The 12,851-nt window shown below is 40.0% G+C and overlaps 1 protein-coding gene across 4 annotated transcripts; it reads left to right on the forward strand.

Annotated features, from left to right (window-relative positions):
• The first annotated feature begins 16 nt into the window (after positions 1–16).
• Positions 17–9,377, forward strand: ANKRA2 (ankyrin repeat family A member 2). Of its 4 annotated transcripts, none has more exons than XM_064402922.1 (9): positions 17–166; positions 873–1,258; positions 3,158–3,316; positions 4,672–4,737; positions 6,071–6,168; positions 6,326–6,451; positions 6,842–6,908; positions 6,995–7,075; positions 8,581–9,377. In XM_064402922.1, the coding sequence occupies exons 2-9, from the start codon at positions 970–972 to the stop codon at positions 8,634–8,636; spliced, it is 942 nt and encodes a 313-aa protein (XP_064258992.1). In that variant the 5' UTR covers positions 17–166; positions 873–969; the 3' UTR covers positions 8,637–9,377. The 4 variants fall into 4 exon arrangements, with proteins under 4 accessions (XP_064258992.1, XP_064258993.1, XP_064258995.1 ...); XM_064402923.1 differs by having other exon boundaries at positions 22–171; XM_064402925.1 differs by having other exon boundaries at positions 23–166; positions 879–1,258.
• The last annotated feature ends 3,474 nt before the right edge of the window (positions 9,378–12,851 follow it).

A 12,851-nucleotide genomic window follows, 5' to 3' on the forward strand; every position in this document is an offset into this window, starting at 1 on the left:
GTGCTCACGGGGCTCTGTGCTCACGGGGCTCTGTGCTCACGGGGCTCTGTGCTCACGGGCTCCGTGCTCACGGGGCCGGTGCTCACGGGCTGCCTCCAGGGACCGGGGACGCCTCCGGACGTGCCAGGAGCAGCGCGACGCGCGGCCCCGCCCCAGACTTCCCGCGGTACTGTGAGCAAGCCACGGATATTCTGGGGTTGCCTTTATCTGTTTAAAAGGAATTTGTTGTGGGTTGGTTTTTTTTTGTTTTGTTTTGTTTTTTGTTTTTCTTTTTTTTTTTGGTTTTTTTTTTTTGTTTTTTGGTTTGTTTTTTGTGTGTGTGTGTGTTTGTTTTTGTGTTTTTGTGTTTGGTGTTTTTTTGTTTGGTTTTTTTGTTTGGTGGTTTTGGTTTTTTTTTTGGTGGCTGGTGGTTTTTTTGTTTGTTTGGGGGCTTTTTTTTTTTTCCCTACGTATGTGGTAGAAGCAGTTTATTTTACTTGCAAAAGAAAAAAGGGAGCCTAAAGTCGCTTTAACTTTTCCCTCAAGTCTTATGTTTCTGGGAAATAAAGTCGTATTGCAGCTTGTTCTTGGCTTGGTATAAATGTGGTTGTTGTGTGGGGGGGTATTGTTTTTTGTTGCAACTAGGCAAATATTCTGAAGCATCATTGCACATGGGTGAAACTCCTACTGGCTTAATGGTGGAGCTTGGTTTAAACATCCAGGTGCTGAAACACAAATGGAGGTTTTGGTCACTAACTTGTGACAGCAACAAGATTGATGGTTTACCAGGGTTTTGACTGGCAAAACTAAATGCCATAAGCATAAATAAAGTTTGATGTGTTTTTATGCATTGTTTTTCCAGAATGCTCTTAACCAGTGCTATGTCTGTTCAGTTGCAGGTTGTGCAGAAAACTTGGCTGGGCTGGCCAGAGTTGCTCCTGGCTGCAAACAATGAATCATTCTGCATGAAACCTGCAGAGGACTGAGATCATGGCATCTTCAGCAAACGTGGATGTCGGGGCCCAGCTGATTGTGGAAGAGTGTAGCACCAGCTACAGCCTTCCCCCCATGCCTGACATTAAAGTGGAGCATCAGCTCGACACCAGCACAGAGGAGGGCCCAGCTCAGAGCGTCACCATGGGGATGAAATTCATTTTGCCCAATAGATTTGACATGAATGTCTGCTCACGGTTTGTGAAGTCTTTGAATGAGGAGGACAGTAAAAATATTCAAGATCAAGTCAACTCTGACCTTGAAGTCGCATCTGTCTTATTTAAAGGTTGAATTTATGGTACAAAATATTATCTGTGTACTGTGTCATCCTGTTAACTTACTGTGTTTTCTGAAGAAAAGAGCTTCTGTGTTATATGTGTATTGGTCAGTTTTCTAAGATGTGTTCCTGTGACGCTTTTATTATATGCTTAATTATTAATATAAAATTTTTTCCAATATTAATTTTATGCTACATTTTGAATATTTATATCAGCTGAAAAATCAGGGGCACAAAAATGGCTTCAGCTAGTAAGACCTGATGCTAATTAGGAAAACAAGCTGCTTCTGTGTGGCATGTCCTACAGCAGTATGCTTCTTTGCAAAGCACCACTGAAAGCACTTCGTGAACATTTCAGTAGCTGTCAGCAGCACGTTCTGTCTTTTCATGAGGGTGATGAAGGATAGCACAGGCCACAACTGTTTTGTCTCTGTGGCTGCACAGAGCCTCTGCTCCTAGCCATGGGCTTGCCACTGTAGCTTCACTGCTGCTCGAAGGCAAATGCTGCTCCAGGGCTGGATCCCTGCAGCTGATCCTGCCACTGCTGGGCAGCTTCATCAGAATTGATCCATGCTTTTTCACAGCTGGGGGTATTGATGCAGAGAAAAATTAGGACTGCCATCTACTTCCCCTTAACAGCTGTGGTTTCTAGCACTTGCTGTCATATTTCTCAGACCCTTAGTGGTGTATCTTTTCCTGAACTCCACATGACCTATTTCCTGTAACAAATGCACACACAGGCCTCCTCTGAGTTCTGATGGTTTCACTGACTTGTGTTGTTTGGCTGCAGTTCACCCACTGTAGTTTTCAAACTTTTTGATTCTGCCCTAGGTGCTCACTAGCAGAGCTGCAGGTCTGAGTAGCAGATTTACACCCATCAGCATTAAGGTAGTTTTTCTTAGGTAACATTCTTAAGTCCCTTAGAAGTAGTCCTGCAAATCCAGGGACCACAGGGCAAAATCTGTGGTAGGATAATTCAGTACAGTCAGTTGTAGCTGTTTGATTGGCAAACAAAATGCAATTTTGCTACCTGTTATACTCTGCTTCTTTTAATTAGTCTCCCTGAATTTGTGCTTGCATTTATGATCACAAAGTTCTCTATGGTGTTAATTAGCTTCTAGTCATTAATTACTGGTGTCAAATCAATTAAGCCAATATGGACTTTAATCCTTCGATATCTCTTTTAAATATTTATTCTCAAAACCAAAAACTACTTTTGATTAGAAGCCCAGACAACATATAAATATGTTCTGTAATAAAATGCCATTAGCTTCTAGGAGAAGGCAAGAAAAGTTAGTATGAAGGAACACATCAGAAGTGATGTCCTGGTGTTGCATTTTATCTAAGTTAGTGTGGAACCTGCCTTCCTGCTGGATGAGTATTCATCAGGCATTCATAATGGTGTTAAAATTTCATCCAGGAGTGGGAGGAGCCCTGGTGAAGGAAGTTAATGAAGGTTGTCTCCACTCGTGCAGTGGACTGGTTAGGGAGCAGGCAAAGGCTGAGCAGGTACCTGAGTGCATGTCTGACCAGAGCTGAAGAATATTACTGCCTCAGAGAGTGTTTATAAGGAGATGACAAGTTAAGTAGAGCCTTCTTATGTAATAAATCCATGCCAGGCATGTTGAAAAATCAAGACAAAGGCTTATCTCATTTAGATACTAACTTGTCTCTGGGTGACATTATGCCATACTGAACTTATGACGTAGCATAATTGTTTTATGCTAAAAATTAATGCTTTATTCAGCTTTCACAATACACGGTGGGAAAAGTACGTGTCAAAGCTTTCTTAACATGGATTTTAAAGGTCTTGTGATACTGGTGCTTTATAGTTTGACTGAGAATCTATGGCTTGCTTTTAATGCTCTTACTAGTACTGAAATCCTCTCTGGTTTTTGTTCAATGTAGCTGAATGCAACAGCCACACTTCTCCTTCCCCTGGTATCCAAGTAAGGCATGTTTATACTCCATCAACTACTAAGCATTTCTCACCAATAAAACAATCAACTACACTAACTAACAAACACAGGGGAAATGAAGTCTCTACAACACCTCTACTTGTAAACTGTAAGTATCTTTCTTCCTTTCTATTAATAATTATATTATTAATATGAACTATATTAATTATGAACTATATGTTGGATGCTTGACAAATTTGCAGTTTTTTCTTTGGTGTTAACAATGAACTTAAAAGTAGGAAAAAAACACTGAGCCTTGTCTAATTTCACATGGCTCCAGCCATAAAATAGTCATCCACCTGATGTATGGAGTCTATGACTGAAGTTTATTTTCCAGAAAAACCCTTACCTATACTTTTTAGATCAAAAATTAGATTCTAAGGTGTAAGTTAATGTACTTCATGCCCATGTTTTCAGAACTTGTGCATCTTAAAATTAGATGATTGGTAAATGCTGCAGAATACTTACGATGTAATGTAAATATAGATTACTGCAAGTGTCATGATTGTCACAGATTTTGAAAATCAAGGAAGCGTTATTCCTGGTGGGTTTTCTTTCTGAATTGTCAAGCATTGCGTTTTTAAATTAATTTGCTGTAATTTACTTTCTCAGGAGATAATTTTCTCTATAATTTCAAGTCAATTTTTTAAAAGAAAAATGCTACTTGCATGGAAAAAATTAATCAAGTGTAGGCCATGGAACAAAATATGCCATCTTTCTGAACAAACTCAACTTTCATCTGGTGACTTGGAGGAGGACTGAATATTTATGATTAATGTAATCATTAGCTAATTTTGTCGCTACATCATGTGGGTAATTTATTATATTTGGCCTCCTGATTACCTTTCAGGCCTGCTCCAAATTGCAGTTATCAAAACCATATACCCATTCAGTTTTCTGTGGGATTGGAGGTTATTCATTATCTCTGAAGTAACAAAAAAAATCCTGCAGTCTTTGTTTTCCTCTCTATATATCAAGTTGTTTGTAGTTTTTTAATATCTGATCTATTCCACGTTGTAGTGAGTGGGAGTCACACTAAAGGCTTTCTTTGTTGACTAGTAGGACAGGTCTTCTGGTGATTCAAGTGTGATTTTTAAATTAAACATCCTTAATTTTTCTAAATATGTTTATCTTCACGTAATAAATTTGTCTTAAAGTAATCTTGGGTTGCTGACCAAACAGCAGTGAACACAGCATGTTACTTTGTAAGGAGTCGGTGTGGGAAGTATGCTTGCTTTCAAGAATGACTGCTGCATTGGTTTAAAAATTACCTAAATCTATGAAACTCTTCAGAAAATTTTCAGTGTTTAATTGTGATTTAAGTTCAGACTGTAAGGTAAAATCATTTACACTCTCAATTCCAAGTTCTGTACTGCTGAAGCCAATGGACATGCTATGCTCAGCTCTAAATAGTGCAAAATGAAAACTGGTTATGTAACACAGCTTTTGCTTCCTTTTTTGCAGCTTTATCTGTTCATCAGCTGGCTGCTCAGGGAGAAATGTTATATCTGGCCACACGTATTGAACAAGGTGAGACAGAAGGAGGTTAAATGCCTTCTTTTTTTCTTTGGGTCATTTATGTGCTGTTGTGTTTGACCTTTTCACCAAGGCTATAAAGTCCTCAGTTCTGGTACAAATTGGAGGACATTTTAGGTATCTGTTCTTTGCAGATGTGGACTAATGTTTTATGTCAATCTATTACTTACTCACTGTATCATTTGCATTTTTAAATTAAAACATTAACGTAAATAGCAGTAGGTAAATCCCTGTTCTCTAGCTATATAGGTAATCCATGGTACTAAAAAAGGAATATGTTAGTTCTGCCACAGCAGTTTATTTCATTTTATTTTTAATTTATCTTTGTAATTTAGAACTGGTGGCTTTCCAGTTCTATTTAATCAGTCAGCATAAAGACCCCTGCATGTTGCTGACGTAAGCCATGGCTCACACCTGCAGTATAATAGTACTACAGATTCTGAATAGTGTGCTATTTGTGTGTCCATAGTACGTGTACACAATTTCAGCTCTCCCTAACACATTTATGAATTTAGTAACATTAATAGTATATTCTTACGGCACTAATAGTAATCACCTATGCTTTCAGTGCATCCTTGTTGAAATGTTTACTGGAAAACAGGTAATGAGTCACTGAGTCTAAATACTTCGTAATGAGCCATGTATATGAAAAGCAAATCAATTCTGGAGTGTTGGTAGCAGTTAAAAATGCTTATTTTGGTGCTATGATAAGTATAGGATTTATAAAGTACTTACATATTTTAAAAAATTCAGCTGAAATATTTGTCAGACAGTTGTTAAAAGAAGTTCTTCTTTTCTTCTTCCAGCTGCACTTGATGTAGACCTTAATTGTTTTCACAGACCACCTTACTGATTACACAAACTTTGTGGAGAATGGAGTTGTTTTATCTATATTGCTGTACAAGTTCATTCCATACAAAATTGTGTGGCTGACTCTATTGAAAAAAATACAGTCTACAGTATAATACAGGATGTACCTCTTTATTTTTCAAACATCCTTTATCTTCTTTACAAAGGTGAAGCCCACATTACAGACAACTTGTAATTTTCTGAGTAAAAACCAAGTTTGATTTATAGAGCTTAAAAATTTAAATTTTAAACTAAAGGCCGAAATTTTTCTTTGGTCAGTTGGATATGTTTTTCTTTCTTGGACTCTCTTGGATAGATACTACCACTAGCACTGGGACAGAATTTTGATTTTAAAGTTAAGAATGACATTTAGGTCACACTGGTTCCTGGTGAATAAATGTTACCATCAACACATTTCACCAGCTGATACAGTGCAGTGAGAAAAGGATTACTAAGTTACATATTTTTCTCTGAACAGAAAATTTAATCAATCATAAGGATGAAGAAGGATTTACCCCTCTGATGTGGGCTGCAGCTCATGGGCAGATAGCAGTAGTGGAATTTCTCCTCCAGAATGTAAGGAAAAAATCACAATTGATCTTTAATTCATTTACTCTTAGTTTGTTTTGCATTTCTAAGTTTGTTCATGCTGCTACAAATTTAAAAGTTTTAAAGTTAAGGTCTATGTAAAACCTCAAATTTGCTTCTTTTTTTAATTGACACTTTATTTCAGGGTGCAGATCCTCAGATTCTGGGGAAGGGGCGAGAAAGTGCCCTCTCACTGGCCTGCAGTAAAGGATACACTGATATTGTCAAAATGCTGCTTGACTGTGGAGTTGATGTCAATGAGTATGACTGGGTAAGATTCTAGCTTGAATTTAGTCAGAGGGTGCTTTGGTCAGAAAATTGAAACAGGACATAGCACTATCCTGAGTTTAAAAATTGTCCTGTCTCTTCTGAAATACTTGAGAGTTTCAAATTTTCATAGGATAGGAGAACGTGATCCTGCTAGTTCTGGCTTCATAGTAGAAAGAGAATGAGATTAATGATGACTTCTACAAGAAGTGTGATCTTACCATTTGAACAGTATACAAAAATTATGGACGTTGTGAAGATCTAAAACTGAACCTCATTTTTATAAAACCTAGGAAGTCTCTTACTGGTACATGGAAGCATATTCATGTGTTAAGGAATTACAGTGGAGACTGCTTAATTGTTGAGTGTCTGAGGCATTTCTCTGCTTTTGCAGAATGGAGGCACACCCTTGCTATATGCAGTACATGGGAACCATGTGAAATGTGTAAAAATTCTTCTCGGTAAGCAGACTGTCCAAATTATCATTAATAATGTACGATCAGTTCTCACTGTCAGAAATACAAGATTCTATCCCTGTTTTGCACAGAAAGTGGTGCTGATCCAACTGTTGAAACAGATGCTGGCTATAATTCCATGGATTTGGCTGTAGCCTTGGGCTATCGGAGTGGTGAGTATTACAAATGTAAACTCTTTAAAAAAAATATTTGCAGCTCCTCATTTATGTAGCTGCTGTAGTAGCCTAGTAGAGGTTTTGCAACTCTTAACATGTTACCTGTCCTACAAGTCTTAATAATCCTAAATGCATCAGGCCAAAATGGGTAGGACCTTCCATTCTTGTTTCAGAAAGTCAGGTACTTAGTAAGAAAATGTCCCAGACCTGGCTCTATATCACTGGATAATGGTGTTTAGGGCTGATGCAGCCATGACTCAGATAAGGCCTGCAACCTTCCTGAACCCATCACCCTACTTGACTGGAATTAGCTATGTAGTTTGCTAAACCTTCTTAAGTCAGATCAGCTCTAGCTCTAGTTTGTCTTGGAGGCAGATAGTAATCAGTGAATTATAGTATCAGGCTTGGTTATGAAAACCAGAAGCAAAGAAGGGACTCCTTATTGGTTTTCTTCCTCACTGCCACTGTAATTTTGAAAGCTGTGAAATGTCTGCCATTACAGAAAGGAATGGAATCAAAAAGTAAGCCAAGCACTGTATGTGTGGATTCTCTGAGCACAGCCTTGTGCTTATGAATGAGCCAGTGTCATGGTTTAAGCCCAGGCAGCAGCCAAGCCCCACACAGCCATTCACTCTCCTCCGCACCGGAGAGATCAGGGACAGAAAAGTTTAATAGGGAAAGCAAAGGCTGTGCACACAAGCAAAACAAACCAAGGAATTAATTCAGGGCTTCCCACCCACTGGCAGGTGTTCAGCCATCTCCAGGAGAGCCAGGCCCCATCATGCCTGGCTTAAATGGTTACTTGGGAAGACAAATAACATCACCACAAATGTCCTCGCCTTTCCTTCTTTCCCCCACTTTATACACTGAATTTGGTGCCACATGGTCTGGAATATCCCTCTGGTCAGTTTGGGTCACTGTCCTGGCTGTGTCTCCTCCCAGCCTGCCAAGCACCCCCAGTCCCCTCCCCAGTGTGGCTGTACCAAAAGCAGAAAAGGCCTTGGCTCTGTGCAAGCCCTGCCCAGCAATAACAAAAACATCTCTGTGTTACCAACTCTGTGTTCAGCACAAACCCAAAACACAGCCCCATAACAGACACTGAGAAGAAAATTCACTCTACCCCAGCTGAAACCAGCACAGCCCAACTTCACAGGAGTTTACACAGAAGACTGCTTCAAGAGCTCAATCTCCAAGTGTTTCACAGAAGAAGTTTCTCATAAATTATTCTGCCTATTTTCTGCTTGTAGGATAAAATTTTTCTTTCCATGTGCTATCAGTCTATTCAAACCAAAGAACTGATGATGACCCCTAAAAACATTGTTTGCCTATCTGGGAGTTTTTGCATTATATAAGGCTTTTATTTTCTGAAGGAGTGCTGACTTAGTCACAGAGCGAATACTGTCTGGTTTGACAGGACAAGCATATATCTGCTAGAAAAAAACAGTATAACTCTGCAAATACATAAAAAATAAATACTAACCTCATCTCTTTCTCTGCTTTAGTTCAGCAGGTTATTGAGTCTCATTTATTGAAGCTGCTTCAAAATATCAAGGAGTAGTGGTTGGCTCTTCTGCAGGTGCCACATCTTGGCTTGGAGATTTGAACTGCTGTTTAGCTCTAATCAGTGACAAGAGTTGGTTGTTTCGTAACTTTACCTCAGTGCAACTATTTGCTGGCTTTAGTTAAGCTTTTTTGTGTTCTTCCTCTTCTTTCACTGTTGTTAATACAAATGTGCAATGTCATCCTTTTCTTAAATATATTTTATATAATTTTAGAAGAGTCAATTGTCATGCATGAAATTATTTGTAAATAAACCCAGTTTTGACCATCTGAAAGTTCACAGATGAGTGCAGGGGATGGCACTATGCCAAGTGCTCTACTTCATCACATCATTGATACATATTTACAGGAAGAAAAGTGTTTAGATATTGAGGGATATCACCACAAAAGATAGATATCTGTATTGTTAATAATATCAAAATGTGCACTGTGTGTGAAGCTTTTGAGACCCCCCAGTTGATATTTATTCTGCCTGGAGCCAGAACAGAGTTCATTTTTGCAATAGAGAGGAGGGGGCTAGGACGGAGAGCTTATTCTCTGTCACCTCATTGCTAAGAAAAGGAGGCGGTCCCTTCCAGCGAGGAGTTCCTTCCGGTCAGGGGGGACTGGTTGCAGTGGTGTGGTGGAGTTCTGCAGTAAGCAATTTTGCATGTGAATCGCTCTCTCTTTTCTACATTGTTGCTGTTAATGCTTGTTTTCTTTCCTCATTGCTGTGTCCAGTAAATTTTTCTTATCTCAACCTGTGATCTTTACCTTTTTTGCCTCGAATTCCCCTTTCCATCGAACCCCAGGGGAAAGCAGAGAGGGAGTGGGCAAGCAAGCAGGTGGAAGCATTTGAAGCGTCTCAGTGGGAGCACTAAACTGGACAGTACCATTCCTAAACCACAGAATTCTTGTTTGGCACCCACTGTGGGGCAGGAAGGATTAAGATTATACATAAGATCAGAGGGAACTGGAAACAAATTTGATCTAAGCATTTGCTGTATTAGGTAGGAAGTTACTGGTCACAGTGTTGCTTCGTCTGTCAGTGTGGATGTTGTACCTAACAGTTTGTATATTCCTGTATGTGCCACTCCTGATGCTATTGTTCAGAGGAGGGAGAGGGATCAGGATTGTTCTGTTGCTGTACTCTGTGACATCAGTTCATGGCATGATAACATTAAGGGCAGTGAGGGTCATTTGGGATATGTATTCAGTGCTGCTCTCCTACCCTTACCTCAGGCACTACGTTTTGAAACTCTGTTAATATGGTCATGTCTAATCTAGCAGGGGGGAATTGGAGAGGATGATGTTCCCCATCTTTTCACTCCTGTTACAAGAGCTTTTGAGAATTCTGAATTCCCTTTGGATGACTAAAAAGAGCATGATCTTGTTGCTAAGTGTGGCAGGTCTCCTTACTGCAGTCTACATCATGTTTAGATATTTCTAGGGAGGTTATTCAGACCCTGCCCTGAGGGTAGATAGTCATGAGTGGCATGGAATGTGGGGAAAAAATGGGCCAGCTTTTGAAGGATTATTGTGCTTCAGTGGTTTGGAAGTTCACCCGTGTCAGGAGGTGAACGCCAGAGGTTTATGTCCAAAAAGGAGACAGAGGAGTCCTTTAACTTTATTCATGTAAAGGGGGAAGAGTCCTCTGGGGCACACGCCCTCGGGGATTTCTCTCCCGGGGTTTCAGAGGCTGCAGCCTCCTTTTATCTTAAACCCCGGCCACACATTTCCCTCGTTATTTTCCCATTGGCTGAGGTACTAGGAAGGTACAGCCTTCCCAAACCAGCCACCCCATATGCTCCCTTGAACCTGTCATTTTACCCCAAAGTTCAGAAGTTCAGGCTTGTGCAGATTCTTGTCTATCTCAGGAGCCAAGCTGTCCCGATCTCTGCCACAAACCTGCTGCCTTTAATTCAGTAGAGATGGTAAGACCCTTTTCAAAGACGTTAACACTCATACCTTCACCTATTAAATTATTTGTAAAGACATTGGCACACATCTTTCCTCTCACTTCTGAACAACTACGATAAAGTGGCATCATATGTGAACGGAAACTGGCAGAGAGGCACGAAGTTATGCAATGTGCTGGGCTCTGGCTACTCTTTCCTGGACACTGCTTGCCTCTAAACAGCACACTCGGGAGAGGGAAGAAAGCAGACCACCAGGCACCGTGGCCACTCAGACTGCAGCTGAACCAGAGGAAAAGCCTCTGCTGGTAGTGTTGCAAAATATACTAGGTTTAAATTTTTTTTATTTTATAAATTTAGTCAGGTTTGTTCGCCTTTGCTCCAGAGGAAGGGAACTGAAGTTTGTTTTCAGGCCATTGTCCCACTAGGTGAGGCCTGATGAGCTTAACATCTCAACAGACTGGGAGCAGCACAGAAGAGAGACAAAAGATAACGGCCATCAAGGGCCATTAACGGAACATCGATTCCAAACATCCCTGGCGTGGTCGGAGACACCTGATCTGGGAAAGCAGAGATAAGAATGAGGACCTAATTAGCATGGCAGGCAAACAGATTTGTAACCAATGAGAAACCAGATACTAAGAACTATGTAACTTGGAACCAATGAACATTGAATCTTTGGATTTTGACTGTATAAAGTTTGTGAAAAATCTGGTAAAATTAATGTGTCATGAAATTATTTTCTCTGCACACCCAGATTATGTGTGGATGAAATTATTTCTGTTGCACATCTTGGCCAGAACAACATTCTGGCCAGAAGTAAAGTAATGCCTTGATTATGAAACACTAAAAATGTTGTCGGATGGTTATGGTTTTTCACACAGTTTTGGTGACAGTAGCAGTCGCCCCTATACAGAAGAAGAAATCCAAGATCAAATCAGTTCACACAGGAAGGAATGAGGAGGAAGCAGGGTCCTCCTAACAGGAGGAAGAGGCAGGGCCAGAGATAATCACCCCATTTCTATCCCTGGGTGAGCTGTGGGATGCACAAGATTTCAGCCAGCAGCCAGGAGAGCCCCTGTGACCTGCCTGCCCCAGTACTGGGATACTGCAGCCCACGACATGAAACCAGCCATCAGTGAAGCCGGGATCCCCGACCCTGGGATGTGGGCACTGACAAGAGGATTGGGAAGAGGACAGAAACTCAGACCCTGGAGGTGACTCCTGTCAAGTATGAAGGAAAGGTACTAGATCAAGCACGATCTAGTAGTGCACCCAAGCAGGTGGAATTCTATGGAAAAACATATCCAGTACCTGAGAGAATTGACTGTGCTGAATGTTATATATACATATTATAATATTGGCTTTTTGCAAATATTAAAATGGATTCTATATAGATGTGTGATGTTAAAGTAACTTTGTTGTACATACATAGCTTTTATTTCTGCTGTTAATTAAGCTTAGACATAGTAGTGATATAGATGATAACTGTAAGTATAGATAAGTATATAAGTATGCTTGTGTTAAAATGCCTGCTTGGATGGGATAACATCCAATGAACATAGGATGAGGACATCTGCTACAGATATGCCAACTATCAGCACTCACTGTCCGAAGACAGTGAGGAACAAGGCCCAGACTGCAAGTGATAAACAGAAGGAGCCAAAACCACAGCCAAGAAACACACATGCTCTAAAAAGGTGGACCCGAGGAGGGGCCATGTAAAATCGTTTCTGGAAAATGTAAAGTAGTTTATGGATACGCATATGGATCTATGAATATGCAAGAGGCTGATGTAAGGAAAAAGTATTTAAGGGGTATCCCTGAAGGTGATGGTGGCTGAGTAGCAAAATGCACCTGGCCATAATAACCTTTGCTCTATAATCTTTGTCTCCTATTGTCCTTTATTAAACTTTTTAAATTTTCACAGGAGAGTGAACATATTTTTCACACTGAGCTTAGTCTACAGGAATCTGAATAATGACCAGATAGATCCTTTTGGGTGGAGTAGAGTGTGTGAAAAACACATCCCATCCAAGCAGGCATTTTAACACAAGCATACTTATATCAGCTATTTCACTACTATGTCTAGGCTTAATTAACAGAAATAAAAACTATATATTTTTAACAAAGTTACTTTAACACCACACATATAGAATCCATTTCAATATATGCAAAAGGCCAGTATTATAATATGTATCTATAACATAGTGAAAACACACCGAATGATGGGTGGTTTTATATATATGTGCGTGTGTGTGCACATGTGCATGTGTGTGTGCGTGTGTGTACAGTTTGCCGTAGAACAATTTGGTTGC

Source organism: Passer domesticus, chromosome Z (genome assembly GCF_036417665.1).
Source record: "Passer domesticus isolate bPasDom1 chromosome Z, bPasDom1.hap1, whole genome shotgun sequence".
Lineage (NCBI taxonomy): Eukaryota > Metazoa > Chordata > Aves > Passeriformes > Passeridae > Passer > Passer domesticus.

Excerpts from the sequence above, each read along its gene's own strand:
- ANKRA2 (XM_064402922.1), top strand. The coding sequence starts at position 970 with ATGGCATCTTCAGCAAACGTGGATGTCGGGGCCCAGCTGATTGTGGAA. Across the intron at positions 6,169-6,325 it reads TGGAATTTCTCCTCCAGAAT|GGTGCAGATCCTCAGATTCT; the intron begins GTAAGGAAAAAA and ends ACTTTATTTCAG. Across the intron at positions 6,452-6,841 it reads ATGTCAATGAGTATGACTGG|AATGGAGGCACACCCTTGCT; the intron begins GTAAGATTCTAG and ends CTGCTTTTGCAG.